Genomic DNA, 27,452 nt, shown 5'->3' with positions numbered 1-27,452 from the left:
CCACCGAGGATCTTCTCCTATTATGGGACTTTTGTTGACCATGTCTCTTTTTTTTCTACTTCATTTAATTAGCCTTTGATTACTTGTCTTTTTTTTTTTTAAGATTTTATTTATTTATTCATGAGAGAGACAGAGAGAAAGAAAGGCAGAGGGAGAAGCAGGCTCCATGCAGGTAGCCTGACATGGGACTCGATCCCGGGTCTCCAGGATCATGCCCTGGGTTGAAGGCGATGCTAAACTGCTGAGCCACCAGGGCTGCCCTGATTACTTGTCTTTATTTTTGCATAGCAGGTGCTCAATATACCAGAAGTTCACTTCTGGTATTGATTTTATTTATTTTCTTTAGACTCTTTGCATACTCATGCAGGTGTACATGGTGGGGCTGAAGTTATAAGATCAGAGATTTTGATATACTCTCTCCCTTCTTCCTTTCCTTTTTTAAAAATCAGTTATTGAAAGTTGGTTATGTGCCAGGCACTGGGTTAAGTTCTGGGGGACAGCAACAAAAGACATGGGGTCTGATTTCAAAAACATTCCAGTCTAGTGGAGACGTTAAAAAAAAAAAAAAAAAAACTATGGCCATTTGGTGTGAAATAATAGGCAGCCAGTGAAGACCTCTCCCTGCCCTAGTGGATGGGACTTCTCTGATGACTTTGCCTTCTGAACTTCTAAATGTGGTCAAGAGCAGTTAGAGTATCTGTGCAGTTGAGGATGAATTAACAGGTTCTATATTTGCCTTTCTCCATTTGTGCAGGGTGGAGATGTCTGCCCAAAGATTAATTTCTAACAGAACGTCCCAGCCATCTGCACCTAATTCTGATTACACCTGGGAATATGAATATTATGAAATTGGACCAGTGTCCTTTGAAGGACTGAAGGCTCATAAATGTAAGTCTTATACAATTCCCCATTGTAAACATAATGTATTTGTCTTAACCTGTGAAATCTCCAGTGATTAATTTTCCTGAACATTCTTTTTATACAACTCTGTTCTGTATCCCCCAAGTCACAGAAAACACCCCTTCCAAACATAGGCGTATTGCTCAGGGATGGTATTACATGAGTCATAAAGAACTTGAAAGATTTCCTTAATGGGAGAACTTGGTCTCAAATTGAGATTTGTTTTAAAGTATTAATGATTCCACCTCTCCCAAACCGTGTGAACATTTGGTCCAACATTTGGACCAAGAATATGAACAAAAGAAAAGTCTGGAACTATTATTTGAAGAACTTTCTTTTTGTAATACATGGTTAGTGGCATCCTTTCAGCCCTCCTGGTTTTCTGGGACTGTAGAAAGCAGTCTATCTGTGTGTGTTCACAATGATGGACTGGAACATTCTGCAACCATTCCTAACTGTGTGATAGGCATGAATTGTGCTTCATGATATTGGAGTGATTAATAATCTAGCACAGAGTGAGGAAATACAGTTCTGTGCAAAGTTATTGTTCAACTCCAGTCATAACTGCATGCTGACTGGCCAACTCAAAGTATCTGTTTTCCAGGAGCTACTCCCAGGTGGGGAGTGGTTACCCCGTAAATATTCCAGAAATGTTTGGTTGTTTCAGAATGAATATCCATAGCACCATAAACACTTTAGGCTCTTAACAGCTTCAGCTTAACAGGACGCATTACGAACTCTAAGAAAGATTAGAAATGGAGATGCAAATATGGCAAAGGAAATGCTTTTGCACTCTTAGTATTTCCTGGATGCTGCCACTCTGACCTGTCTTGGTGTTCATGATGCCTCACATTCACTTGCTGCTCCCTTGAAAGGAAGACTTTCTAATTTTTTTCAGCTTTCTTGAGATATAATTGACAAAATTGTAATACATTTAAAGGGTACAAAGTGATGATTTAATATATGGATACCTTGTGAAAAGATTCCCTCCATGGAGTTAATGGACACACTCATCACCTCAGATATTTTTCTTTCTTTATTTTCTGGTGAGAACATTTAAGTTCTACTGTCTTGCAAATTTCAATTATACAATGCACATTGTCAACTATACTAACCATGTTTTATGTTAGATCCTCAGACCATATTCCTCTTATAACTGAAAGTTTGTACCCTTTTACCAACTTCTCCCTGTTTCCCCCAGCCCCTGGCAACCACTTTTGTACTACCTCTTTCCATGAGTTTGAGGGTATTTTTTTTTTTTTTGGTTCCACATATAAGTGTTACCATGCAGTATTTGCCTGCTCTATTTGCCTTATTTCACATAGCATAATGCCCTCCAGGGTTAATCCATGTTGTCATAAATGACAAGAGACTTCCTTCTTTTTAAAAGCTGACTAATATTTGTGTGTGTGCGCATCTATGTAAGTGGTGCTTCCGTGCCTTAGTTATTGTGAATACTGCAGTGAACGTGGGAGTATAGATATCTCCTCAAGATAATGGTTTTGTTTCCTTTGGATATCTAGCTAGAAGTGAGAATCCTGGATTGTAGGTAGTTCTATTTTTACTTTTTTGAGGAACCTTCAGACTATTTATTATAGTGGCTGTACCAGCTTACATTTCCACCAGCAGTGCACTTATAGTTTCTTTCTTTTCTTCACATCCTCGCCAGCACTTTTTATCTCCTGTCTTTTTTGATAATAGATGTCCAAATAGGGATGTAGTATCTCGTTGAGGTTTTGGTTTGCATTTCCCTCATGATTAATGATGTTGAGCACCTTTTCATGTACCTGTTGGCAATTTGGATGTCTTTGGAAAATATCTATTTGGGTCCTTCTCCCATTTTTTAATTGGATTGCTTTTAGATATTGAATTGTATGAGTTCCTTATTATATTTAGATATTAACCCCTTATCAGATATGTGGTTTGCAAATATTTTCTCCCATTCCAGAGGTTCCCTTTTCCTTTTGTTGGTGCTTTCTTTTGCTGTGCAGAGGCTTTTGAGTTTGATATAGTCCCACTTATTTATTTTGTTGCATTTGCCTTTGCTTTTGGTATCAAATCAAAAAAATCATTGTTAAGACCAATGTCAAGGAGCTTGCTTGCTATGTTTATGACCATTATTTCGAACTCTCTATCAGGCAAATCACTTATTTCCATTTCATTAGGATCTGTTTTTGGAGATTTATCTTGTTTTTCAATTTGAAACATAGTCCTCTATTTCTACATTTTCCTTGACTCTCTGTGCTAGTTTCCTTGCATTAGAGAAAACAGCTGCCTCTCCCAGTTTTGTGTGGTCTTGTGTAAGAGATCAGCCTTGTCATTTAGCCTAGCCTGGCATCCTAGTCGCCTCTTGAATTTTTATGATTGTCAAAGCAAACTTCTTTGTTCTCTGTGATTCTCAGTAGTTCAGGCATGTCAAGACTTGTCTGTGTCCCCAAGGGGAAGACTGTGGTGAGCTCCTAGATGCAGCCTGATTAGAACCCAGATCCTTAGGCAGTAGCTGGGAAAGTATGCAATTAAACCCCTCCCAGGGAGAAACTAGGAGATGGAAGTTTTGTAGCAGGGGTGCAGGGGTGCAGGGGTGCAAGAGCACCCAGCTCTGGGGTTCCTAAACATATCAGGTTTGGCCACTTGCAGCTGACAGAATCCAAAGGCAGAAAGATGAGTGCTGGTGGAACAAGAAAGGAATTTGTTTCAGTGAATTTGTTTCATCAAGAAGACAGCAGACTAGTGTCTCAGACTGTCTCCAAAGTGATACAGATACTTCCAGGTTTATTAAGGAAAATTTGAGACAAAGGTGGGCAGTAAAAGTCAGATTGATCATTGTCTTAGAGTCAGTCATGGGCAGGGTCTTGCTGGCTCAGGGTAGTCTTTTATTGCTGGTTAGGGTAGTTTCGGTTCCCATCAAGGGATGCTTTGCCCAGGAATCTTTTTCCTGAGTTAATAGATAAGCTGGAAAGAAGTACTTAATTAGAAAGTTTGAGGTTTAAATGGAGGTAGTAGAGTTCTTTCAATTTTTGCCTGAGTCCTCTCTTCTAGGTCAAGTAGATAGCTGTGAAAGTGCTCCTATGCTTGTTTAGAACTGCTTCTTTGTTTGCTATAGTCCTATTGGACTCTCAAATGTAAGCACTATTGGTAACAGAGCCAGCAGACTGGGAGCCCATCCTTTGGGTTGTATCCACAAGAACTAGGGTGTCAGACTTGTATATAAGCTCTTTACAGGGAAATACTGGTGACTCAACCAAGTCTCCCAGTTTTTATTGGAACAGACTGGAGGGAGAAGGCAGGGTTGGTTGCCAGCTTCTCCGCACTCTGGGAAAGATTGCAGGCAGCCACTAGATGTGTGCTAAATTAGAAGCCTGGCTTTAAGGCAGCATCCTTTAAAGTATGCAGGTAAACCCCTTTCAGGCAAAGAATGGGAAATGAGTGTTTTGGCCTGCTTCCTCTGCATTGAGCCTTGGTGGGATAGCTGTGGTGAAGCCTTGCATGCCCTTGAATTACTACTTTTTTGTTTGCTATAGTCTTTGGGTTCTCATGGCCCCAGCGCTTGTGGCTTTCAGAGCTAGCTATTTTAGGGGTTCATCTCTGTGCAGGAGTCTTAAAAGTGGAGCTCTAGATGTGCTGTCCAAACCCTTCCCTTCTTACAGAGAAGCTGGAAGTTGGAGGTTTCCATCCAACCGTATGTTGCTCTGCTGGGGGTGGGGGTTTGTCAAGAGTGTGTCTCAGCTCTTCTTCATTTGCTAGAGGTATAGGAGTGACTTAGCTAGTTTCTGGATATCTTTCAGAGGAAATTCCTTCATACATAGCTGTGGATTCAGTGTGTTTGTGGAAAGAGGGGAGCTCAGGAGCCTCCTAAGTCTCCATCCTGGTCAACTGCCCATTCAAGCTAATTAAGTGATCTAGCCTTTGTCCCCATTTCTCTGTTGCAGAAAGGACTGCAAGATCCCAGGCTTCATTTGTGGGTCTTTGAGACCTGGAAGCCACTGTTGATTGGTGGCAGTGGTAGAACCTCTAGTGGGGCAATTGGAGGGCAGCGATACTGTTAGAAGTTAGTTGGACAGTTAAGTAGTCAGGGTCAGGATCCCCAACAAGAAAGGAATCAGGACAGCTAAACCAAAACCCTAACATCCTGTTTTGCAGCTTAGAGAGGACTATATTAGCATTCTGCTTTGCAGCCTTTGCAGAAATGACTTCTGCAAAACATCCTAAAATAAGGCAAATAACCACCAAGCATTTGTCAGTATTACACACAAGGGACAATTAAGACCTAAGGCCCTAGATGTCAACCAAAAAAAAAAAAAAAGACCATCAGCACATTGACATTAACCTAGACTTTAACCTAGGTATGTGACCAAAGCCCTGATTAGCATGACTCAGCACACTCTGATTGTTTTAAGATAGTTCCACAAAGAGCTCATAAAACCCCTAAACTTCCTCGGACACCCCCTCCCTCTCTCAGAGTTTTATATTATTGCTTAATAAACATTGCTTTGCTGCCACCACTCTTCATCTGGTCTACCTCTTCATTCTTTGAATTGATGTGACCAAGAACTGTGGGCACTAAAGGCAGAGAAAATCCTGTAACAATATTCTGGCTGGTTCCACATCCTGGTATCCACTAGTGGGGCTGCAAAGGGCTTCAGTTACTCATTTATTGGATCAAGGACTTACTATATTTTTTCCTTAAGAAGTCATTAATTAAACCATATATCCTTTATCCCTGAAGTGAATAGTAATAGTTAGATGCTTTCACTCCTTCCTTTATTGATGTTTTCTCAGTATTTCTTTGTGGGGATTTTAAAAAGCACATGCATTTCATTAGGATATGCTGTCATTGATTATCCAATGGAAGGCTGCTACTGTCAAGGTGTGAAATCATCCTCCTTCATTTACTTTAATTCTTTAACCTGTTGTTTTTCTGAGGGCAATCTTTAGGTAAGAACACTTGCTTGTTAAGAATTTTAGTGGAGGGACGCCTGGGTGGCTCAGCGGTTGAGCATCTGCCTTTTACTCAGGGCATGATCCCGGGGTCTAGGATTGAGTCCTGCATGGGGCTCCCTGTGAGGAGCCTGCTTCTCCCTCTGCCTGTGTCTCGGTCTCTCTGTGTGTGTCTCTCATGAATAAATAAATAAATCTAAAAGAATTTTAGTGGAAAGCAAAATGACTGGGAAAATTGCCATATATTTCCCAACAATATGCACTTTAACAGCATAGTACACAAGTTTTATTTTTCTGTCAGTTTGCTCTTATCACTTTTCCTTAGTTTAAGGGACGAAGAAGACAGGCCTGCTGCTATTATTTTGGTTGGTACATTTCTAGAGACAATTGAAAATCTTTTTTAGCATATTATATTCTAGAAATGATTATAGCTGGCAAGAATTCCTGCAAAATGTAGGCAGACGGGTGACACATTGAATACTAACTTTACCTACTATACTATTAATAAGTGCCTTTGTTAGCTTTAGCATTCACATCAGAAAAAAACAAAATGCCTAGGTGAATCCTTACTGTTCTGATTTAAGAAATCTGATCAAAGTAGAGGTCCTTCGTTTCAGGAACCTGACAATATATAGACATATAGAAAAGAATACTAAGTGTAAAACACAGACATACAGGAAAATAGAAAAGATTAAGTCAACTATTGTACAGTGTATTTTGGTTTAGTCTCTTCCATCTTAAAATGCTGTGATTCTGACCTTCAAGTGTGTCTTCTTGTATTGCATAGCAGTATTCAAAGCCAGTTAGGTGCAGGTTCAGAAAAATAGAAGTAAGACATCTCAAAGGAAAGCATTTCTTGAAGATAACAGTTACCTCCATTTTCTTTACCTATAACAGATCATACTTGCTCCATCTTCAGTTAGATCAGATTCTTCTGCTTGTTGAAATAAAGACTCCTAACCTTTAAAAGGTTTTTCGTCTGAGAAACAATCTCTGATGGTAATTGCGAATTTTCCTGTTGGTCTCAGTTTTGCATCTGGTATTAAACCTTATAATATATCAGAGCTGGACATATATCTAATATATATATTTGGTGCCAGCAGAATGGACACACACTCATTCACTCTTTTTTTCAGCATATATTTACTGACCACAGGTTATGTAAGCACTGTTTTAGGTACTGGAGATACAATAGTGAACAGAAAAGACAAAAATATGTCATCTTATAGATCTTGCCTTCTAGTAGAAGAGATAAACAATAACTAAGTTAAATAAACAAACCCATGCATTATGGTGATAGAAAAAGAAGAATAAATTAGGGAAAGGGGATGTGGAATTCGGAGGTAAAATTATACAGAGTGAGCATGAAAGGCCATACTGAGAAGGAGAAATTTGAGAAGTGACCAGAAGGAAGTGAGAGATTGAATTGTAAGATATCTGGGGACGAGCGTTTTAGAAAATGCTCCATGGCAAGAATGAAATGGAACATGCAAGGAAAAACAAGGAGACCAGCATGATGCCAGAGGAATGGATGAAGCAGGGTGGCAAAAGGAGTCAGGGAACAGAAAAGAGGAAAGAGGTATTAAAGCCTTTGAGGTCATGCTAAGGACTTTGACTTTTTCTCTGAGATGTCATTTTGAGAAGAGGAATAGCATCTGGCTTAAATTTCAATAAGACCTCCTGGGGTGGGGGTCGGGGGAAGGAAGGAGATGAGATTGGAAGCAGAAAGCCAGTCTAGGGGTCTATTGCAATAGTTCAGGCAGCTGATGATGGTGGCTTGGCCATGGTGAGGACAGTGGAGTGGTGAATGGTGCATAAATTCTGGATATTTCTTAACAATAGATCTGATAGGATTTGTCAGTAGATTGGTCATGGGGCATAATAGAAAGTGAAGAGCCAAACATGATTTGAAGGTTTGTGATCTAATTGACAGGATGAATTGCCATGAACTGAGAAGACTATGGGAGAAGCAGGAATATCAGGAGCTCAGCTTTAGACTTGTAAACCGAGACCTGTCAGACATCCAATAGGACATGGCAGGAGAGGTATGCTGTGAACATGTGAATTTAAGCATCACAGCATATAAATAATATTCAATGTTATGAGGCTGGATGAATGAGAATAGAAAACTGAAGAGGTACAAAAACTGAGCCCTGGCACATGCTAGCATTTAGAAGTTGAGGGTGTTGGGAGGAAAATAGCAAAGGAGCCTAAATGAAATGTACAGAAAGGTAGGAATAAAACAGGGCACTTGTGTTTCCTGGAAGCCAAATAAAGAACCTGAAGGATGAGACAGTGGTCTGTGTCAAATGCTGCTATTAGGTCAAGTAAGTTGAGGATTGTGACTTGACGGTTGGATTTACAGTGTAGAAGTTATTGGAAATGATTTGAAAATAGTCTTTGTGGAGTGAGTGGGAGTAAAAGGCTGATGGAATTGGTGCAAGAAAAAAGAACTGGAAACCAGACAGATCTCTCAAGAATTTTGCTATAAAGGGAAAGAGAAATAGGACATTTAAGACCCTGGCTACATGAGACAAGATGTTCTTAGAGAAGCAGAAGCAAAGCCCATGGGTCAATGTGTGGCCACTTCTACATTTTAGCAGGGCCATTTGAGATGTTGTTTTGAGGAAAGACTGAAGGAACATTCTCTTATTCCGAGCCACCAGTGAAGGCCATATCTCATGCCTTTTTTCATATGCCAGCTTGCAGAAAATGCCAGCCACACACATGGATGAGTTAGCAAGAAGCCAGGTCATCAAAATGAGAAGCAGAGCTAGAGCTGGCGAAGGCTTAGAGTAAGATATATCATTGGAAGCATAGTAAAAGCAAGTTCTGGAACAACCTTTTTGGCTTCTTGCCAGGAATTCATACCACAAAATTGTCCCTAATGCATTAGAAACCAGAAGTGGTATGAGGACAGTTCTGGCTCTCATATCCTGAACCCTCTTTCAGTTAAGCATTAATATTTGTTTTTCATACAACCACAAGATGGAAAGGTCATCATTTATTCTTAGGAGGTGTAAGGGAGGAGACTGGGATGGGATAGTTGCTCTAATGCTACCCTAGAGTGGAAAAGATAATCATGGAGAAAAACAGGATCACACCAGTGAAAGCCATGCTGTCATCAGCTTTTGACTCTGTTTCATTCCATTCATTAATGGTCAGGTTGAGGGAAAGTGATTTTATTATGACACATTCCATTTGGAATTCCCCTTGGCAATTTGCTCTACCTCTGTGCTGTAATGATCCCTACATAGGCAGGACAGAAACGGCTGTTGGGCTCTGTTAGAAACAGTTTTAGAAGGCTTCTCTTGGCCTTCGTGACCAGCTGGCCTCATTGGAGCTTCAGTTTATGTAAACCTTTGAATCCTTCTCAGGAAAGGGCCAGGGGCTTTGCTTTCCCTGTTTTACTGCCACACCCACGTCCATGAAACTTGGTATATAAATAAAACTGCAAGAGAGTTTGGATATGTTTGGAGTGAGATGGAGACCTCTGATAATCTCTGAAAGGGGCTCAGGGTAAAAAAGTACTCTAGGGTTAGGCCAATGTGGTAGAGGAAAATTAGTGGAAATAGTCACAGGAACCAAAATTCCGTTTGAAGAGGAATATGAATAATCAGAGCCACTTAATGCATATTGTGATAGGAAATGTAGATGCCATGTTGTCAAGAAAGTGCTTATAAATGCTGTTGGATCCCTGGGGATTTTCAAATCCTAACCACAGCCCTGCTTCCTAGTCTGCTCCCCCGTGACTTCAAGGAAGGGCTATGACCTTCTCATGCCCCATATTATTGCTGCTTTTTGATCAGCTCCCTGGGGCACTAGGAAGGCAGAGAGAAGAAACTAGGCTGGGTAAAGGCAACCCTCCTCCATATTATCCCACCCTGAGCTAGAGAAGTGAAGGACTGATGGGGATCCAGCCATTGTTTGGAAAACAATGTGTGAAAGTTGCCTAATGCAAACATCTTCCAATATGAATCAACATGACTAGGCCAAATTCTCAACTGAGAACTTCAATATAAGTCTTGCCTATACTTTTAGAATTTGCTTTTGTTATGCAGGCAGTTGATAAAGTGCAGGATGCTGAACTGTCATTGTCTGTACAGTGGTGCTTCATAGGCTCTGCCCCCACAATTAGACGTTATTGTTGCATATTGGTTGCACTTGTGTACATGTATTTTTTGGTATTTGTCCTTTTAGGCTTCATTTCCACTGTATTATAAGGCAAAGTCAGTAATTTCTATTTCTTTGGCACTCTTGATCCAAGGAAAGATATATTAGTTTTATTTTTTTTTATTTTTTATTTTTTTTATATATTAGTTTTATATGCAGAGCACTGAATAAACCTTGTCGAATAATAGTTAAATGACACATGCCAGAAGTTTCTGGGCAATCCTGTATGTAGAATGAAATACGAATTATTCAGAATAAATTGCTAATCTGATTTCTTCATTTTAGTAAAAGGGCAATACATAATTTAATTAGAATGATGCTTTGCATTTAAACACATTTAATGTATAAGCACCAATTCTTTTTTTAAAAAAATTTCTAAGCATCCTTTCTTTGAATAGATCAGAAAATGTAAAATATTTTTAGCCATTCTGACTAATACAAGATGGCATCTCATTTGTGAGGATGCGGAGAAAGGGGAACCCTCTTACAGTGCTCATGAGAATGCAAGCTGGTACAGCCATTGTAGAAAAACAGTGTGGAGGTTCCTCAAAAAGTTAAAAATAGACCTACCCTACAACTCAGCAATTGCACTACTTGCTATCTACCCAAAGGATACAAATATAGTGATCTAAAGGGGCACTTGCACCCCAGTGTTTATAGCAGCAATGTCCACAATAGCCAAAATATGGAAAGAACCCAAATGTCTATTGACAGATCACTGGATGAAGAAGATGTGATATATATATATATATATATATATATATATATATGAAATAAATACATAATATAAATATAAATATATATAATGGGATATTACTCACCCATCAAAAAAAAGAAATCTTACCATTTGCAATGACCTGGATGGAACTAGAGGATATTATATTAAGCAAAATTACTCATTCAGAGAACGATAAAATACCATATGATTTCACTCATATGTGGAATTTAAGAAACATAATAGAGGATCACAGGGGAAGGGAGGGAAAAATAAAGTAAGACGAAATCAGAGTTGGAGACAATGAATAAGAGACTCTTAACTATAGGAAGCAAAAGGGGTTGCGGAGGGGGAGGTGGGTGGGAGAGTGGGGTAACTGGGTGAATGGGGTAACTGGCATTAAGGAGGGCACTTGAGGTAATGAGCACTGGGTGTTATATGCAACTGATAAATTACTAAACTCTACCTCTGAAACTAATAATACCGTATACATTAATTAGCTGAATTTAAATTTTAAAAAGACTTTAAAAAAGAAAATGTAAAATAATTCAACTTTGGTGCTTCCCCCAGATTTGAGACCCTATAATATATGTGCCAGTTTGTGTAGACTGGCACATCTCTGTCCGTCTCATCTCTGTCCCAAGGGATATCTTGGGGTGACTATTACCCAAGATGGGATCAAGGAAGGCCCCATGTAGAGAAGTAGAGAAGCATAAACATGTCATGGGGCTCAAAGGAGGGAGAAAACACATCAGTTAGGGAAGTTAGTCCAGGCTTTGTGAAGGAGATGGTGTAAGGAATGGGTTTTGAAGGATGGATAGGTTTTCATTAGCTCTGTGTTGGGGAAAGTTGTCCCAGCCAGGTGAAAGTAAAAGCCCCTGAAAAAGTATTGATCTTAGGAAGTTATGGCTAAGAGTTAAGGTAAATATGGGGACACAGTGTTCCTTTGTCTAATTGGAAACATGGGTTTTAAAGTATGGGTAAACTGGGAGAAATTGATGATAATTTTAACCATAATAGCTGGCAAATATTTTCTCAGTTGCCAGACACCATAGGAAGTGCTTTACATGAGGAATCTCTTTTAATTTGGGAAAGACAAGTCTGTTTTTGCTGAAGAGTTGTTTGTTTTGTTTTTGTTTTGCTGAAGAGATTTTTTTTTTTTATAAAGGAGCAATATTAACAGAGTTGTCATAAAGTAGGTTCATAGAGGCATAGGGAAACGTAGAAGACAGGGAGAGTACTCAGGAGGTGATTCATATGTTCTCAAGAAGTAATGAGACTTGAGTTATTCCAGCATGAATATAAGTGAAAATACAAAATTGGGATGGTTTGAATCAGAATTCACTTTTTTTAATTAATCAGGCTCCATGCCCAATATGGGGCTTGAACTTATGACCTTGACATCAAAGTTCGTATGCTCTAAGCCAGCTAGGGACTCCCAGAATTTATTTTAAATTTTATATTGCAGTCTCTGCAAAAAAGGGTATTATCTAGCTCAGGATACTTTAGTGGAATCTTAAGGATCTTGATGGTCTAGCTTCTGTCCTGGATTCCTTCAAGATATGGAAACCAAGAATCAATAAGGCTAAAGTCGCTCAGTGTTATCTGAGACAGAAACCCAGAGGCATGCAGACTCTTCCATCTCCCTCATTCCCTACATCCTCTCTGTCCCTTGTTGACTATGGGGTCAAGAATGTTAGATTGATGATTTTCTTCTCTTCTTGTAACAAAAAGCCCAGATTCCTTGGATGTTGAAGTTTTAAGCTGCCATGAAGTACTAATCCCAGTATTAACTGTTTACAGATTCCATTGTGATTGGATTTTGGGTTGGTCTCGCTGTCTTTGTGATTTTCATGTTTTTTGTGCTGACTTTGCTGACCAAGACGGGAGCTCCACACCAAGAGTAAGTTTGGGTCTTTCCTAAATTACCTATTCAGCCCCATGGGGAACTAAGTAAACAGACATACTATCCAGGTCTGGGGTTGCTTTCAATGGTGGAAAAAAGGGGGTGGTTATGGATTTACTGCCTGGATCCAGTTGCTTTGGGTGGGATCCACCTTCCTCCTGGTACTTTGCCTCTTGCCCTTTGGGCTTATTTTCAGGTAGACCCTTGTGAACCTAGGTTTCATGGTCCTTTATGATTGTCTTAATTCTGATCTAGGCCTGATTTTTATTTTGAAATGTTTATTAATTAGGATGTATTTTCTCCTTACTCCCAAAAGAATTTAGATGACTCACCAGACCAAAAACAGTGGCAGGTGTAGGGGGGAGGCTCTAGCAAAATGGGACGAAAACCAGTTTTAAGAAACATTTCAAGGAACAGAGAAGTAGTTATAACTGGGTACTTAGTTGAATTATTGACAATAAACAGTGGGTTCAACACTGAGCTTTCTTGAAACTAGGATAAAAAAAGAAACACCAAGGATTATGTAATTCTCGTGGCAGGATAAAGGACATTTGTGTTGGGCTTTGGATTTATGGAGGAAATTATTACAGGGCGCTTGACGTACATTGAATAACATCAGAAGGTTATCTGTTCAGTTATGGATCTCAAAAAACTCAGAAATGTTATAGAGGAGTTTTATTATCCCAACACTTCAAACAAAGAGAAAAATAACATGTTGAATACCTTTTTAGTCAGTCCCAGCTAGCAGAGATAGTGCACTCAAATTAGGCTAATTAGAAGAGCTTTTGTTGAAGGGACTATCCACAAGTTGTGGCCAGATGGCAGGATAACCCCATGAAATAGCACAGGACCCCTGATTGGCAACACTGAGGGGCAGTTACCACCCTAGACCTGAAGTGGACCCAGGAATCCTGTGGAAAGTGTGGCAGAAAGGAGCCGTGACTTTGGGTTGAGTGACACAGCTAGTCAGAGGCAACCTCTCAGGGAGGGACCTCAAAATAAATACCAAGACCTTTTTTTCCTCCCCTCCTTCCATCTCTCAATTGCTTGCCATTGGCTGACCACAGTGGCACCGCCTGCAGCCAGTCTCCAGCCGAGGTCAGTTTCCTAGGGCACAGAGCACACAGCAGCATGCAGAATTATGGAGAGCCACCCGGGAGAGTAAATGGAAGAAAATTAGCACAAATCCTACCACTTTATGTCTGGTAGCTCACTTACTCCTCAGAGCCTGGCAGTAGGATTCTCGTTGTTGGATCTCATCACACACACTCCAGCATCTGCTGTTCAATCTTCAGCCTGTACTTGCACTCTAACAAGTGCCTGGATAGAGGGAGCAGTTCTGCTCTTCACTCAGCTATTTTCAGACATTAAGGTGTAGAAAAAAAAGTTAATACATTTTAAATGAAAGGAAAATAACCATTTTATTGAAGCATATGCAGACATCTTGTTGAGAATCTCTTTACAGCCACTAAAGCCACTAAGGAGACAGGGACCTTTCTTTTCTTCTGTGTCCTCATAAAAACCTGTACATGCCTCTCTTCTATTATACTAGTCCAGGGAATTCTAAGATATTGTGTGGGTTGCAACAGTAGTCAGAAGAGCTGAGGACAAACTCAGATTAGGGAACATCTCATAGAGTGGCCAGGGAACAACAACTCTGTTATCTTCCTTTTCTTCAAAGGGTCAGATGGGTTTTTGCAGGACTGTTGGGATATATTTGCTTGCTATAGGATGCAAGTGATCTTTATGGTTGAGAACACCCTACCCCAAAATAAAACATGACTTCATGTAATGATTAATTTTATGCATCAACTAGTCTAGGCCATGATACCCAGATATTTGATCAACTATTACTCTGTTTCTGTGTTTATTTTTTTTTTAACGAGGTAAGAGTTAAATCAGTAGACTCTGAGTAGAGCAGATTATCTTCCATAACGTGAGTGGGTTTCATCCAATCACTGGAAGGCCTTCCTTGAAAGAGAATGATGTCTCTCAAGCAAAAAGGAATTCTGATAGAAGGCTGCCTGCAGTCTCACACTGCAACTCTTCCCTGGGGTTTGGACTTGCTAGCCTCTACAATCACATGAACCAATTGCTTAAAGTAAATCTCTCCCTTCCTCTCAGTAGTTAGACACAAACACACACACACACACATACACACACACACACACACACACACACACTCACTCACACTCCTGTTTTTGTTTCTCTGGAGCCTTGACCGATACATTTCCTTAATATGTCATGGTGACCCTAGGTAGCTGAGAGTTGCATTTCTAATCTTTCAATTGGCAGTTCAGTCCTACTGTTAGATGGTTTTTCTTTTGATAGTGGTTCTGAATAATCTTATTCAAGGAACACGGGTTATTGTAACTCTGCTTTAATGAGGTTAAGGAGAAAGTGTAACCTTTTTTTTTTTCCTTTAATAAAATAATGGATAGCTCTCAGGGCCACATTTTAAATGCTTCTTTGAGTCTGAGGCAGTATAAGATATGGCATTTGGTTGTACTATATCATAATAGAAAACTGAAAGAAACAGACATGAGGCAAAATCCCTAAGTGGATCAGTTAAAAAGGCTTTTAGATCTTAGTAAAGTTGACATTTATTTGGCAGATATTTTCTCTAAAGGAGACATTATTTTTTCCACTCAGTCAACTTTAATATAAAACAACCAATTTAAGCTTCCTTGTGTGATAATTAGGCGTGGAGGAAGGAATGATAAATCATTGAGAATAAGAGCTTTTTTTTTTAATGTTTACCATATGCTAGGGTCTACTAATCACTTTCTATGTATCTCACTAAGTCCTTCACAGGAAGACAACGTAAATCCTGTAAGAGTTCCAACTTTACAGATGAGAAAAAATGGATTCATTTTTCTGAGGGTTCACAGGTAAAAACAACTATTGGTCCAGGCCTCAAACCAAAGCCTCTTTGACTCTGAAGCCCCTGTTATTAACCACTACGTGAAGTGATCTCATATTGGTAATTTTTAATCTCTTCCTTCTACTGAACTAAAGACACTAACAATCAATCAGATTCATTTTCTTATATCACATCCTGGACCATGCATGGGCTCTGGAGTCAAGAATTTCCAGATTCGCTTGCCTGAGACTTTGGGTTGGATTCTTAACCTCTCTTTGCTTGAGTTTCCTCATTTGTAAAAATAAGATAGTATCTGCCTCCTAGGATAATTGTAAAGATTCAATGAGCCAATGCTTGTGGAATTGCTGACAAAGGTGTATTTACAGTGGTCCTCAATGAAGGTTGGTCATCCCTGGGCTGCTGGTGGAAGGCCTGCTGAAGGCTGGGGATCTAGGAAAGCAGGAAGGAGAAGAAAAACCCATCCTCCCATGGGACAACCAGGCCCTAAGCATTCATATTTGATCTGCACTCGCCAGTGCTTTACCCCATCCTCACCCTGGGTGTGTCGTTCAGGCAAATGGTGGGATGACTTTAGAGAGGATGCTAAGTGATGGGTCAGATCAGAAGGACTGACACGTCTGAATTCTGACTGCTTTAGCTGTCTGGCTCCCTGGGTGGTTTGTCCCAAAGAACAGTTACTTCCTCAAGTAGGATATCAGGTAACATCCGTTTGGAATATGACTCCGACATTCCGGTTAAGATACCTGATCAAGTCTTCAAGTTCAGAATGAACTAGTGCTGAGTCTACTGCTTAATTCTATCTCTTTCTCCATGGAGGTATTTCAAGGCAGGACGTGCATCTCTTTGAAAGCAGTAGGACACAAGGATGGCAGATACCACAACCCGCAACTCTACTCCTTGTGCCCATGCCCACAACAGACATCACTAATCGACTGTGATATCTACCTGCATTGCTGGGATTTGGCCTCACAATTGTTTTCAAAGCATCACTTTGGGGCACCTGGGTGGTTCAGTCAGTTAAGCGTCTGACTCTTAATTTTGGCTCAGCTCAAGGTCTCACGGTTGTGAGATGGAGCTCTGAGGGGAGCTTTGCGCTAAGCAGGGAATCTGCTAGAGATTCTTTCTCTCCCTCTGCCTCACCCCAACTGCACTCATGCATGCATTCTTTCTCTCCCTTGCTATCAAAATAAGCAAATAAATCTTAAAAAAAAAAAAACAAACCAAAATACCACTTTGGGCAGTTTTGAGGGATCAATCACAGTTTTCACCCAAGAGAGAATATGTATTTGCCAACCCTGGCTGAACCTTCATTTAACAATGTTGGTTGGTAGGAGTTGAGATCCATTTGCTACACAGAGCCAATGACATTACAATATAATGGGCAAGTTTTTTCTCTGGAGTTTTCAAATTGGATCATATTAGCATAAAAACTTCAATTCTGGAATCACTGACTTCTCAATGGCTTTTGTGAAGAGAGAGAATGTGTAATAATCAGTTTAGATTATGAGACAGTAACAAACTCCTCAAATCTCAGTATGACACAAACAGGTTTATTTCTCACTCAAGCTAACCTGTTTGGTTAGCAAATAGGTGGACAGAAGCTTCTCCACTGTCTCCAACACTAAGCCTCCTGGGTTACACTAATAGGGAAGGGCATCTGCGGAGACCTCACACCTGCCCTTCTGTTCTTCAGCCAGGAAGTGGTGCAAATCATCTTCCTCTCACAGTTCATTGGCCAGAACTAGCCACACCCACTGCCTGCCCAGGCTGAGAAGGGTAATCAGTAGGCCCAGAAGAAGAGAACCAGGTTCTGGTGAGCACTAGAGAAGTATACCGCAGAGGAAAAAAGACTATTATAAAGCTGACATCACCTTTCTTAAAAGCTTTTAGGCCCAAGAAACAGCTTTAATGGGGATTATTTCTCTTATGGAATATTTGCAGTTGTGTGCAGGGGATGGTGGGGTGGGGGGAACCCTCTTACCTGAATCCTTTATGGACAATGAAGATAAAAGAACCATTTTCTCCTGCTTTCTCAGCGAAAGAGGCATTCACTCTGTGCTGTCTTGTTAAAGCATTATAGCACCATTATCATAAATCTGCCAGGGAGAGAGTAACGGAAAAGCTTTGGATCACATTTTTATGTTGAATACTTCGGATTTCTAAAAAAACTACCCAACTCCAGATATCATATGCCTCAAATACCCTCCTTTTACAGCCTTTGTTTAGTGCGCCTTGTCCAAGTGGGGATGTTCTTCATTTAGGAGTAAGTGCAGAATTGCTCGTGACCTTATAAAAATGGAAATTACATTTTACTTTGAATTGCAATTTACCCAAATATGGCACTTGCTAAAAAATGGGTACAGTGCACCTAAAAGCTAATAGCAAGAAAATGTCAGTGCTCGATGTTTTTGATAATGACCAAGGCCACAGGAGCTAGCTGGCAGCGTGCAGACAATGGTGCATGTTCCTGAGGAAGTCCTGACATTTTGAGAGGTCTCCCACCATCAACAGGTCAAAAATCTGACTATTTTATGTATCAGATTCAATTTATACATGCTTTTGCAAGAGTTATTTTTAATTTCCCATCAACTGAATGTTGTTTTCTGAGTGCACAGCTGTGGTTTGCCCAGGACTGTGCTGAGGGTCGTTCTAATGTAGTGAGTGCTTTCTTGCTCCAGAGAGCCTGACCTCTTCCTAGTAAGTGAGAACTAGCAACTAGAGTTACCAAATGGCACTTCCACACCCAGGCAGAGGGTTGGGTCGGCACTTCTAGGGTTTGTTACATGAAATAAAGCTTTCAGCACAGGCTACAGCCCCATAAATATCAGTGGTTACTCTTGCTTTCTCATTAGTTGTTAATCACAAAGATTTCACTCTTAGCAGATCTCTGTTTAACTTAACACATCCCTAAAAGCCCACTGGAAATGACTTCTGGAAGTACAGGTGCCCACAGGCTGAACTGCCTACCACTCTTCATGAGCAAGGCAAACCCACAGGCAGTCATGGGTATACCAAGACTCAGCACAGCAGCAGACACTTCACTTGTAAAAAATTGTAATCTGAAAAATCCCTAGAGGAATAACCTGGAGCATTGCAGGTGTTTTCCTTCTCCAGATGAAGGTAAGAGAGGTCTGTCCTCTTGACCTGATTTCACTTTCAGATCGCAGAGGAAGGAGCACTGTGCTTAGCTCTGGGGGTGGCTGTGCCTTTCATGGGAATCAGGGCTTTGGACCACTGGGCAGATACAGCTGTGCAGTATACTCATTGAGGGTCTAATTACTGCAAGGCCCTTTGGGAGATGCAAAGATGAACAAATACAGCCCAGCAGTGTAGAGGGGGGAAAGGGCTGTACAAAAATAGCTCTGATATGAGGCAGGAACAGATGTGTCTTGTAAGAGAAGGTCAGTGAGGTATAGCAGGAGCTCAGAGAAGGGACAGATTCCTTCCCACTGGGAGTTCAGAGAGTCTCCTTAGAGACAGTGACATTTGCATTGGACAGTGAAGAAGATATTTGACAGATAGGGGTAGATGGGCCCATCAGGCAAGAGGAACAGCACAAGCAAAGCACAGAGAGGGACAATCCTGGGTACATCTGAGGATGGTCAGGTGCCATGTGGCTGGACCATAGAGTTAGCAAGGGGGCTGGTGGGAGAGCATATCAGGTGATGCAAGGGTGGAGAGCCTGAGCTATCAGGCAGAGAGTTTGGGGGAGTCAGGGAAAGATTGTGAGCAGGGAATATCATAGGAGTAATGCCAATCAGTGGAGGTGCCAGAGGACTGGATGTTAGAGGCTCTCTGTTCAGATGCAAAAAAATTCCACAGGGACACAGAATATATGACACAACCCATGGGGAGAAGAGGGGAAAATCTAAGAATCAGAATAGTCTAAACAGTCTTTTTATTCTGGCTGGTGGAGTTCAGCAATGTTGCAACAAATAGGTTAAGTCCCAGCTGCATTTCTTAGAACAAGATGAAAATGAGGAATAACAAAATCTTTTTTAAAAAATATTTTATTTATTTATTCATGAGAATACACAGAGAGGAGAGAGAGGGGCAGAGACACAGGCAGAGGGAGAAGCAGGCTCCATGCAGGGAGCCCGACGTGGGACTCGATCCCAGGACCCCAGGACCACGCCCTGGGCCGAAGGTGGTGCTAAACCGCTGAGCCACCCAGGCTGCCCTAGGAATAACAAAATCTTAAATAAAAGGACATGATTTCGAGGGATTCCTGGGCAGCTCAGCAGTTGAGCATCTGCCTTCGGCTCAGAGCATGATCCTGGTCTGAGGATTGAGTCCCGCATCGGGCTCCCTCTGAAGAGCCTGCTTCTCCCTCTGTCTTTGTCTCTGCCTCTCTGTCTTTCATGAATAAATAAATAAAATCTTTTTAAAAAAACATGATTTCAAGGTTCAGTGTCCTATGAAAATGAACTATTGTAATTTTTAAAAAGTTCAGATGAAACAGGAGAACTTCTCTTGAACCTACTAGCTATATCATCAATTTCATGATGACAAGATCTAGAATAGGTAGGAATGTAATAAAAACAATTAAAAATGCTAAAATTATTAGCAATTTTAAATTTTCTGACAAATTGCCTTAGTTTGTGCAGGCTGCTATAGTAGAGTAGCATGGACTAGAAGGCTTATAAGTAACAAATCTATTTCTGACAGTATTGGGGGGCTGGGAAGATCAAGATCAAGGTGCTGGCATGTTTGGTATTTGATTCATAGATGGCTGTGTCCTCACAGTGGGGAAGGAGTAAGGGATCTTCCTGAGGCCTCTTTATAAGGGCACTAATTCGGTTCACTAAGGTTAAATCTCCTTTTCCAAAGGTCTCACCTCCTAATACCATCACACAGGGAAGTAGATTTGAACATGTTAATTTTGGAAGGACACAGATGTTCAGCATATAGCACAAATATTCTTCAGTATTCTCTTTTCCTTGCGATAACTTATCACATGGTATTGATTACTAGTCTAGTAAGCACCTTAAAGTTTCTCATTCCTTCAGTGTTTCAGTTTTTGAAGATTTTTGCTTTTTTTTTAAGGTTTTATTTATTCATAAGAGACACAGAGAGAAAGGCAGAAACATAGGCAGAGGGAAAAGCAGGCTCCCTGCAAGGACTTGATCCCGACCCCGGGATCATGCCCTAAGGCGAAAGCAGACGCTTAACCACTGAGCCACCCAGGCGTCCCTGGCTTCTGGCTTTAACCGTAATTTTAATCAAGGTGGAATTTAAGGTGTTTGACACCTCAGTTTTTAATTTTCCCAGGTATAACCAAAGCCATAGGAGAACAAGTTGACTTTCAACTCTTAACTGATCTAATAGGTGCCATAGAGCATTGTTTTTCACTATGCCAGCTGAGTTTGAGAGATGAGAAAGTTGGAATTAGCTCTGTTCTCTTTATCATAGGAGCCTAACAACCCACAGAGTAGTCCCCAGACCAACTACAGGCTGGAAAGACATCCTTAATAGCATGGCACATGTTTCTTTCCTAAAAACTGAATTGAGACAACATCCAGCTGCAAATCCCCCCCTGCCTAATAGTGAGAATCCTCTAATATTCACTGCATTACATATATAAGAATATTTTTGGGTGTGACTCAGGAGAGCTAGGCTGCTCTAAAAAAAATGGGTAACCACTGAGGGGCAGTATTTTCACTGGCTTTCCTTGAAGCCGTTCTTACCAATAAGTGGCAGGAAGCCTTCCCCATGGAACTTGAGCCCCTGCAGTCTCCAGGCCCAGCCAGCTGTAGTGAGTGCAAGATGCCCCTTGTTAGTGTCTCTATGGTATATGAGTTCCAAAGACCTGTGTGGGAAGGCCCCATGGAAGACTGTGGACCAGAAGTTGAGGATGTGGGGAGTGCTGTTAGGGGCAGAGACAGGGTATCTCCCTTCAGCAAAAGTAGGCGAAGGGCAGACATGGATGTGACTACTTTGTGGGACCTCCTGCATCTCTCAGTCTAGAGTCCACACTCAGGATCTATTAAAAAGCCATCTCTTATTAAGGCTTACCTGCTCTTACTTAGCTGGGTATACTGCCCTTGAATTAATTTTTGGCCCTATAAGAATTATAGAAGAGGCCTCCTTCCAAGGCCAAGATCTCTTCATCATTCATTCATTTGAGAGCAATTTATTAAGCAGCTATAATATGCCTAGAACTGTGCTAAATACTGGGAACATAGGCAAGAAACACACGATACCTGCCCTCAAGAGATCAAAATCTTAATGAGGGTGCCAGACAAGAGATCAGTATACTACAGAGTGAGAAGACAGATGGAGAGAAACTCCCAGTCCTTGAGGGGAAATATTCTAATTCAGACTGGAGGAGTCTGGGAAGACTTCTAGCAGGAGGTGACACCATACATAACTCATGAAGGACCAAGAGGTGTTGGGTAGGTAGGTGGATTCCAGTTCCAGTAATGGCAGAGTAGCTTGCTTTAAATTACCTTGCAGATAACCATTATAAAATTTAGACAAGATGTAAAGAATGACTATTGGAAGGCATTGGAGACTAAACATTGGCAGACAAAAGCAGAAAGACTTTTGGCCCTTGAAAGGAGAAAACTTCATTAATTTATATCTATGGCTTTATGGATTTCCACCTGAAATCTTCAATTTACAAGCATGGTGGGATGCTTGCGTGGCTCAGCGGTTGAGTGTCTGCCTTCGACTCAGGGCATGAACAGGGGTCCTGGGATCAAGTCCTACATCAGGCTTCTTGTGGGGAGCCTGCTTCTCCCTCTGTGTATGTCTCTGCCTCTCTCTGGGTCTCTCATGAATAAATAAATAAAATCTTAAAAAAAATTACAAGCATGGTTTATTTTTCCATATTACTAAGGTCTTCCTTAATACCATTGGCAGTGTCTTAAAATTTTCAGTGTATAGGTCTTGTACATCCTTTGTTAATTTTTTTGCTAAGTACAGTCATACCTTGTAGATGTTACAGGTATTAGACCACCGCAATAAAGCAAATACTGTAATAAAGTGAGTCAGATGAGTTTCTTGGTTTCACAGAGCATATAAAAATTATATTTACATTATACTATATTAAGTCATAATAGCATTATGTCCAAAAATTAAATGTACATACTTTAAAAGTACTTTATTGCAAAAAAAAATACTGTCATCTGAGCTTTTAACAAGTAATCTTTTGCAGGTAGAAGGTCTTGCTTCAGTGTTGATGGCTGCTGACTGATCAGAATGGTGGTTGCTGAAAGTGGGGGTGGTTGTGGCAATTTCTTAAAGTAAACATGAAGTTTGCTGCATTGATTGACTCTTTCACAAATGACTTATCTGTAGCATTGATGCTGTTTGATAGCATTTTATGCACAGTAGAACTTCTCTCAGACTTGGAGTCAGTCCTCTCTGACCCTGCTGCTGATTTATCAGCTAAGTTTATGTAATATTCTAAATCATTTGCTGTCATGTCAACAATCTTCAGAGCATCTTTACCAGGAGTAGACACCATCTCAAGAATCTACTTTCTTCGCTCATCCATAAGAAGCAGCACCTCCTCCTTTCAAGTTTGGATCGTGAGGGATGCCTGGGTGCCTCAGTTGTTGAGCATCCGCCTTCAGCTCAGGTCATGATCCCGGGGTCCCCTCAGGGAGCCTGCTCCTCCCTCTGCCTATGTCTCTGCCTCTCTCTCTGGGTCTCTCATGAATAAATAAATAAAAAAAATAATTTTTAAAAAAGTTTGGATCAGGCAGCCCCAGTGGCTTAGTGGTTTAGCGCTGCCTTCTGCCCAGGGTGTGATCCTGGAGACCTGGGATCAAGTCCCACATCAGGCTCCCTGCATGGAACCTGTTTCCCCCCCGCCCCTCTCTCTCTCTCTCTAATAAATAAATATAAAATCTTTAAAAAAAAGTTTGAGTCATGAGATTGAAGTAATTCAGTCTCATCTTTAGGCTCCACTTCTATTCTGGTCCTCTTGCTGTTTGCACCACATCTGCACTTACTTCCTCCACTGAAATCTTGAACCCCTCCAAGTCCAAGTCATGCATGAGGATTGGAATCAACTTCTTCCAAACTCCTGTTCATGTTTTTTTTTTTTTTAACCTCTTTTCATAAATAGTGAATGCTGTTAGTGGTTTTTAAAATGTGAGTCCTTTCCAGGAGGTTTTTACATGTCTTTGCCTAGATCCACCAGAGGAGTCACTGTCTGTCACACTAACAGCTTTAAGAAATGTATTTCTTAAATAGTAAGACTCGAAAGTCAGAATTACTCCTGATTCATGGACCACAGAATGGGTTTCATGTTAGTGGGCATGAAGACAACATGAATCTTATTTTTGTACATCTCCATCAGAGCTCTTGAGTGACCAAGTACATTGTCAATGAGCATTATGTTTGGAAAGGAGTCTTTATCTTGAGCAGTAGATCTCAACAGTGAGCTTAAGATATTCAGTAAGCCATGTTGTAAACAGATCTGCTATCATCTAGGCTTTGCTGTTCCGTTTAGAGAGCACAGGCAGGGTACATTTGGCATAATTCTTTAGCACTGTGGGGTTTTTAGAATGCTGCATGACCACTGACTTCAATTTAAAGTCACCAGCTGCATTAGCCCCTAACAAGAGAATCAACCTGTTCTTTGAAGCTTTGAAGGCGGGCATTGGTTTCTCTTCTCCAGCTATGAGAGTCCTAGTTGGCATCTTCTTCCAATAGAAGGCTGTTTTGTCTACACCAAAAATCTTTTGCTTATTGTACCTGCCTGCATTAATTATTTTAGCTAGCTCTTTGGGATAACTTGCTGTAGCTTCTCCATCAGCACCTGCTGCTTCACATTGCTCTTTGATGTTACAGAGATGGCTTCTTTTCCTTATGCATCATAAACCAAGCAACTTCTGCTAGCTTCAGACTTTCTGCAGCTTTGTCACCTCTCTCAGCCTTCATAAATTTGATGAGAGTTAGGGCCTTGCTCTGGATTGGGCTTTGGTTGAAGGGCACGTTGTGGCTGGTTTGATCTTCTATCTAGGCCGCTAAAATTTTCTCCATATCCGCAATAAGGCTGTTTCACTTTCTTATCATTTGTGAGTTTACTGACAAGAACTTCTAATTTCCTTCAAGAACTTATCATTTGTGAGTTTACTGACAAGAACTTCTAATTTCCTTCAAGAACTTTTCCTTTGCATTCACAACTTGGTTAACTATTTGACACAAAAGGAGTAGCTTTTGGTCTATCTCGGTTTTTGAGATACCTTCCTCAGTATGCATAATTATTTTTAGCTTTTGCAAAAGTGAGAGATGTGTAACTCTTTCACTTAAACACTTAGGGCCATTGTAGGGTTATTAATTGGCATAATTTCAACATTGTTGTGTCTTGGGAAATAGGGAGGCCCAAGTAGAGGGAGAGAGATGGGGAGGCTGGTTAGTGGAGCAGTCAGAAGATTTATCACTTGAGTTTTTCATTCTGTGTGGGCACAGTTCATGGTACCCCCAAAACAATTAGGAGGGTAACATTAAAGGTCACTGATCGCAGATCACATAATAAATATAATAATAATTAAAATGTTTGAACCACTTTGAGGATGACTGAAATGTGACACAGAAACACAAAGTGAGCAAATGGTGTTGAAAAAATGGTGCCAATAGACTTGCCAGATGCAGGGTTACCACAAATCTTCAGTTTGTAAAAACCATGATTTCGGCAGGTGAACAAGCTGGTGTGTAAGCAGTCTTTTCTTTTCCTTCTCTTTACAGCAATGCAGAATCTTCAGAGAAGAGATTTAGAATGAATAGCTTTGTGTCAGACTTTGGAAGACCACTGGAGCCAGATAAGGTGTTTTCTCGACAGGGCAATGATGAATCCCGGTCTCTCTTTCATTGCTACATCAATGAAGTGGAACACTTGGATAGGGCTAAAGTTTGTCATCAGACCACCGTCCTTGACAGCAGTGTTCAACTCCAGGAAGCTATTAGAAGCAATGGGCGTCGAGAGGAGGAGCTGAATAGGCTTATGAAGTTTGATATCCCTAACTTTGTGAATACAGACCAGAACTCCTCCTTTGGGGAGGATGATCTTCTAATTTCGGAACCACCTATTGTTCTAGAAAATAAGCCAGTTTCCCAGACCTCACACAAAGACCTGGATTGAGAAACTACTCTGTAAAGTGTCTTCTTGAAGATGTTGGGTCTGCCTTTGTAAAGCAAGAAATCTCCATTCACCAAGATTGTGTGTATGTGTGTGTGTGGGGTAGCTAAGTGGGGGTGTTACGAGAGATAGAAACAGAAAGAAGAGAGCCCCCTCAAAAATGAGCCGAATAAGCTGAGTTTCTATGCCTTTAAACACAGTTCAGGCTTTCGGGGGAATAAGGTACTTATATGGTTTCATCCTCTTTGTTGTTGAAAAATTTGGCTGCATACTCAGTGTCACCGTTCTTGAATGGGGGTTAGCATACTGTGTTCCAGTCTGGCCCTGCCAATTCCATGCTCTACCTTTAGCAAGTTGCTTTACCTCTCTGGGCTGCCACATTGTTAACCGTAACGTGAGGAGTCTGGAGTAGATTACTCATCCTAGCTCTAATATTTTGTGAACTTGTGACTTTGCATCGAGAAGAGGCTGGGATGTACGTAAATCAATATAAACTATGGCACTGCCTCCTATCTCTTGTAGGATCCCCCATGTCAGTACCCTCCACTCAACCTTAACTGAGCCCAGCTTTTGTCAGGGGTCCAAGCATCTAGAGGATGTCAGACGACTCATCTCACAGTCACCGTGGCCAACATTTCTGTTGGTTGTATGAAAATAGCCCTTCTGAGAACCTCCAGCCACCCATGGTAAAATGTAGGGACAGCCATGCCCCTCCTCTTCTAGAATGAGTACCAATCCATGATACATTGCATGGCACTCCTATCCCCAAAAATGTAGGGAAGGTTGTCAGCTGAGTGATGACAGGTGCCTTTTGTGTCTTTGTTGGTGTACATGTGTCTGGTCACATTTCTGTGTGGTTGGCTACTGAACAAGAAAAGTACTATTTGCCATGCTCTTTACTTGGTGTAGGTGATGGTCAGTGGCTCGTGTGTGGGCTTTGAGCTGAGGTGGTGAATGGATTGTAAATTCCCCACCAACAGATGTGCAGGGTGGCCTGGTGCAACACAGTTAATTTCACGAAGGAATCTAGTCCTGGTATTGGGAAAAACTTGGTCTTGCATACACAGTTGCATGTGCAGCCAGCTGCTAATCTCTGGGTGGCATTTTCATTATGAATTTGTTCACCATCTGTCTTGCTTAAGCAAAAAAATAAATGCATTTGATTGCACAGGAATTTTCTCTGGGTCTTTGTTTTCACACATCCAAATTTTTCATTTCCTTTAGAAATTATTCCATGTTTCTAATGCTTCCTAATTTTTATCTCTAGGAGCCCAGTGCTCTGAATTATGCACCAGATTTCATTTAGGAGTTATTCTGTCCAAAGAAATCCCTTTCCCATAATATCTTTTGAGGAAAATATTATTAAGACTCCAACACTGAACAGTGGAACAAAGCATGGGGTATTTCTTGTAATTAACACACTCTTACAAATAAATACTTGATATCATTAAAGAATGCTGATTTCATTAACTTTTACAAATATGAATATTCATAATTTAAACAGCCAAATATAAACTATGGGCTATTTCTTATTAAGTTTCAAAGCTATTTAAGTGGTATCTTATTTTGAAGTAGATTTACTAATCAGAAGGCTGAAGAATATTACTAGAAGTTGGAAAAATGCCCATGACCATATTAGCATTTTTATTAACTGAATGTCAAGAACTGTGAAGGGTCTAAGATCTTATCCCTCTTGCAAGCTATTGAGTTAGCTGGCCTGGTTTTGTGGATGCTGGCTAAAGACACGGGATTCCTGGCTCAGAGACAAAGAACTTCATCACAGCACAGCAGGCAACATGGGCTTCATGTTCATGTTAGTTCCTAAATGTATTTCCTATTGGGA

General features: G+C 40.7%; 1 protein-coding gene across 2 annotated transcripts in view; it reads left to right on the top strand.

The window, feature by feature from the left end:
* Positions 1 to 26,777, top strand: part of MRAP2 (melanocortin 2 receptor accessory protein 2) — a 49,152-nt gene extending 22,375 nt beyond the window's left edge. For both annotated transcript variants that reach the window (XM_041765108.1, XM_041765118.1), the window contains exons 2-4: positions 755 to 888; positions 12,530 to 12,629; positions 25,219 to 26,777. In XM_041765108.1, coding sequence (XP_041621042.1) covers positions 762 to 888; positions 12,530 to 12,629; positions 25,219 to 25,612 — 621 coding nt within the window. In that variant the 5' untranslated portion in view covers positions 755 to 761 and the 3' untranslated portion in view covers positions 25,613 to 26,777. The remainder of the gene's footprint in view (positions 1 to 754; positions 889 to 12,529; positions 12,630 to 25,218) is intronic.
* Positions 26,778 to 27,452: the final 675 nt, after the last annotated feature.

Source organism: Vulpes lagopus, chromosome 1 (genome assembly GCF_018345385.1).
Source record: "Vulpes lagopus strain Blue_001 chromosome 1, ASM1834538v1, whole genome shotgun sequence".
In the NCBI taxonomy this organism is placed as follows: Eukaryota; Metazoa; Chordata; class Mammalia; order Carnivora; family Canidae; genus Vulpes; species Vulpes lagopus.
Note: the sequence above shows the minus strand (reverse complement) of the source record. Positions and strands in the feature narration are given on the sequence as shown.